Source organism: Cynoglossus semilaevis, chromosome 1, assembly GCF_000523025.1.
Source record: "Cynoglossus semilaevis isolate Cse_v1.0 chromosome 1, Cse_v1.0, whole genome shotgun sequence".
NCBI classification, from domain to species: Eukaryota; Metazoa; Chordata; class Actinopteri; order Pleuronectiformes; family Cynoglossidae; genus Cynoglossus; species Cynoglossus semilaevis.
Window position 1 is genome coordinate 34,102,685 of NC_024307.1, and position 4,499 is coordinate 34,107,183.

General features: G+C 39.9%; 1 protein-coding gene across 1 annotated transcript in view; it reads left to right on the top strand.

The window, feature by feature from the left end:
* acox3 (acyl-CoA oxidase 3, pristanoyl) overlaps positions 1-4,499 on the top strand; it is a 20,936-nt gene that overhangs the window by 8,858 nt on the left and 7,579 nt on the right. The window contains exons 9-12 of the mRNA XM_025057584.1: positions 951-1,048; positions 1,880-2,062; positions 3,278-3,400; positions 4,177-4,297. Coding sequence (XP_024913352.1) covers positions 951-1,048; positions 1,880-2,062; positions 3,278-3,400; positions 4,177-4,297 — 525 coding nt within the window. The remainder of the gene's footprint in view (positions 1-950; positions 1,049-1,879; positions 2,063-3,277; positions 3,401-4,176; positions 4,298-4,499) is intronic.

Here is a 4,499-nt window from a genome sequence, read left to right on the forward strand (position 1 = left end):
TACATACATACATACACATATATATATATGTATATATATATATATACATATATACATACATATATATACATATATATACATATATACACATATATACACATATATATACATATATACATACACATATATACATATACATATATATATACACATATATACATATATACACATATATACATATATATATGTATATACATATATATTATTTGCGCCGCACCACGTGTTGCTTTTATCGTTATCTGTATCGGAAGGATGAAAATTCCTGGATAACTGGTGAACTGGTGGTGGGGAGAACCATAAATATAAATATATATATACTGATATACATTATGTATATATTTACTGTACTCCCCACCACCAGTTAGAAGTGAAGAAGCCTCTTGGATGAGAGGAGAAACGTCTTCTTGAGAAACGTTCAGAGGTGTGGACTCAAGTCTCATGACTTGGACTCGAGTCAGACTCCAGTCATCAATTTGATGACTTTAGACTCGACCTGACCAAATGTAAAGAGACTTGGAACTCGACTTGGACTTTAACATCAACGACTCGTGACTTCACTTGGACTCGAGCCCTTTGACTCGACAAGACTCGATACTTTCCCCAAAACCCAAAGATTATAAAGTAAGTTATTGCGGAGCGCTCTGTATCTCTCATTGTGTACGTGCTGTCGGCACAACATCCAATCAAATTAGACCCACGTTGTTTTGACGCGATAATATCCAGCCGATCAAATTGCGGGACAACCAATGAGAAAGAGCTGTCGAATAATGTGCGGGTTAGAGAAAATGGTACCAAAGATCGTGTTGTTCAGATTTAAAAAACTACAAGATGGTCAACAAAAAAAGGAGTGGCAGTGAGTGGAAGGACTGGAAAGGACTCAAATAAAAACTGGAATAAAACATGTTGCGCTTTGTGTTCCTCCCACTTTTCTATATTTCTATTTCCCCTCAGGTTTGTTACATTCAACAACGTAAGGATCCCAAGGGAAAACCTACTCAATAAAACAGGTGACGTTACACCGGATGGCCAATACATTACACCGTTCAAGGTTAGTGGATTTCTAAGCTGATATACGCTTTACGTTTTTGTTCACATTTTTTTAAGGAGTGATAAGATGAATGTGATGTCGGGAGCAGATACATCAAGCATTCATGTGAACTAAGATAAATGACATGTACAAGTCATGCATAAATGGGAAATTGCTAAAAATGTCTTTATGCTTCTCTACGCCATCTATAGAGAAAACGTGGGCATTGCAGGGAAAAGGCAGAAGCATAATCACAATACAAACCAATTATATAATTTGAAAAAGTTTGGCCCCTGAGCTAGAACAAAACTTATTGCAATTCTTTAATATTTCTAACAGTTTTTTTTTTAAATTTGGCTTAAAAGTTGACCACAGTCATCCATCCATCCATTTTCATCCGCTTATCCATTACCGGGTCGCGGGGGCAGCAGTCGCCACCCAAATCACACTGCACCGTACCAACCCCCCTAAACCTGGGATTCGAACTTGCCCAGGAGGTGAACCCTGGGGTTCTACACCAATGACAGAGACATTGCCTCGGGGCCAAAGCGCCACCTTGACCTTTGCCGTTCAAATTTCAAATTTTTGTCAAATTGGACCACATACAGTATCGGTATCCTTCCAAAACCTTTGGTGTGGACAGATGTATTGGATCTGCCCTGACCGATACAGAAACAGAAAAGCCTAAGGAGCGAAAACAACATTGACTGATCCTCCACATCACAGCCGCCACAGATTAAAACCTTACCTTACCATTTGTTCTACATGTTTTTGTGCTTGCGCTGGTGAATAATGAACAAATTATATTATATATATATATATATATTTAAATGTTTGTGTCCTCCCATCCAGGACCCCAACAAGCGTTTCGGAGCATCTCTTGGTGCGCTGTCAGGCGGCAGGGTTGGCATTACACTGACCGCTTTGGCCAATCTAAAGCTGGCTCTGGTTGTGGCAATCCGTTTTTCGGCAACTAGAAGACAGTTTGGACCCAAGGACTCTGAGGAGATTCCTGTCTTGGAATATCAGATGCAGGTCTCTATGTCATGAAAAACTAGGTCCCTCTCTGTATCGCGGTTCTACTTTTGCTCCCTCAGTACATCGTGGATTTTTTAATCCAATCTCTAAACATTAAAAATGTTTTAATTTCCAATATTTTCATTTTTCTAGCCTACAAGGGAAAATAGTATTTAAATAAAAGAAAAGGCATTTTGCAACACATAAATACATACAGGGTAATACATAAAAAACATGTACAGTACGTACGTTTGGGAAATCTAAGATATATGTACTGTCTAAATTCTTCTTTTTCTTTCGGCTTTGTCCCTTTTTCAGGGGTTGCCACAGCAAATCATTGATTTCCATCTCTCCCTGTTCTCTGTATCTTCTACTCTGACTCCAACTACCTGCATGTCCTCCCTCACTGCATCCATATATCTCCTCTTTGGCCTTCCTCTCTTTCTCCTACCTGGTAGCTCCATCTCTAACATTCTTCTACCAATGTATCCACTGTCCCTCCTCTGCACATGTCCAAACCATCTCAATCTGGCTTCTCTAGCTTTTTCTCCAAACCTTCCTGTCTGTGTTGTCCCTCTAATGACCTCATTCCTGACCCTGTCCATTCTTGTCACTCCTAAAGAGAATCTTAGCATCTTTAACTCTGCCACCTCCAGCTCCTCCTCCTGTCTTCTGCCTATTGCTACTGTCTCTAAACCATACATCATGGCTGGTCTCACCACTGTCCTGTAAACCTTTCCCTTCACCTTAGCTGACACTCTTCTGTCACAGATCACTCCTGACACTTTTCTCCAGCTGTTCCATCCTGCCTGTACTCTATTCTTCACCTCTCTTCCACAATCTCCGCTGCTCTGAACAGTTGATCCTAAGTACCTAAACTCCTGCACCTTCACCACCTCTGCTCCTTGTAACCTCACTATTTCACTGTTCTGCCTTTCGTTTACACACATGTACTCTGTCTTGCTGCGACTGACCTTCATTCCTCTTCTTTTTAGTGCAAACCTCCACCTCTCTAGGTTCTCTTCTAGCTGCTGCCTACTCTCACTACAGATCACAATGTCATCTAGTATGTATCTAGTATCTAATACAGTATCTAATACATCAAACATAATAATGCATTATCTTATCTAAGAGTTTATACGCCATTATTATTCTTACATCAAGCGTGTTTGTAAAAAAAATAATTTTGAACTGTGTCTAAAATATTGAGATTCACTATGGTTTGTTTTTCAGCAATGGCGTCTCATCCCGTACTTGGCAGCTGCATACGCACTTGAACACTTCTCCAAGACCTTCTTCCTAAATTTTGCTGAGTTTCAGATTGGACAGATGATGAGAGACAACAGTGACAGACAAGTATGTTAGAAGCATAAGGGAAAAAAAATTTTTTGGAGTAGCAGCTGGTCAAATTTGTGAAGTCAGAGGCTCCTCGACTTTCGGTCTTACGACACAACGTAACTCGATTTTCGCTGCAAGTTGGAACTCATCATAATTGAGGGACATAAAAACATCAAATCAACGAAACTGACTTTGCTTAGCCGTTATGAACGGGCCAAAAGTGAACAAGAAACGACACAAAGGAAAGAAAGCGAATGTAGCACAATCCAATATATATGTCGTACAAACCGGAGAACGTAAACTAAGCTCGCAAGCTAGCAAACTAGTAAAGTTCCCGTGTGAATATTTCTTAAACCTGTACATTGGAATGATGGAACAATAAATATAAATAAATAAATTGAACCCATATTTGGCACCAAGCATGTGGTTCTTCTGGGAATCGAACCCAGGACTCTCTGCTCTCCGCTTCTAAGGCAGGCATGCTAACCTCTACAATATGGAACCGACATGACTACCTTGATAAATTTATGCTAGATGGCGATATAACCACATTTCTGTAGGTAGAGAACGTCATAAACTGAGGACCCATTTATTCGATTTTTGTGTTCAAATTGTTGGTCAAAATAATGTTGCGATATAGTGGCTCTATACCAGAACGACAAAGAGAGTCAAGTTATATACACTCCAGTGCGGCTCAAAATAGCTGATAGCTTTGAATGTCAATAATTTACAGGTGTTTGTTGTTAAAAATGCACATTACTGATTTTCTTCCTTCTTTTTTTTTTTTTGCTAAGGCAGAGATGGGAAGGGAGATCCATGCCATATCCTGCTCCAGTAAACCACTAAGCTCATGGACAAGTCAGAGAGGGATTCAAGAATGTAGGGAAGCCTGTGGTGGACATGGATACCTGGCCAGTCAGTATAAATCTATAACCCTAATATGAAGACAATTCAACTTTTTAAAGAAATGTCTTACTTTTTAAAGTCTAACTTTTTAACTGAGTTTTGCATGCACAGTGTAGGGCAGTGGTTCTCTATTACTTTCTGTCATACCCCGCCCCTTGGGGACCCGAAATGTTTTCATGCCTCCTCCTACCCCCCTCCCCTCCCCCCCAAC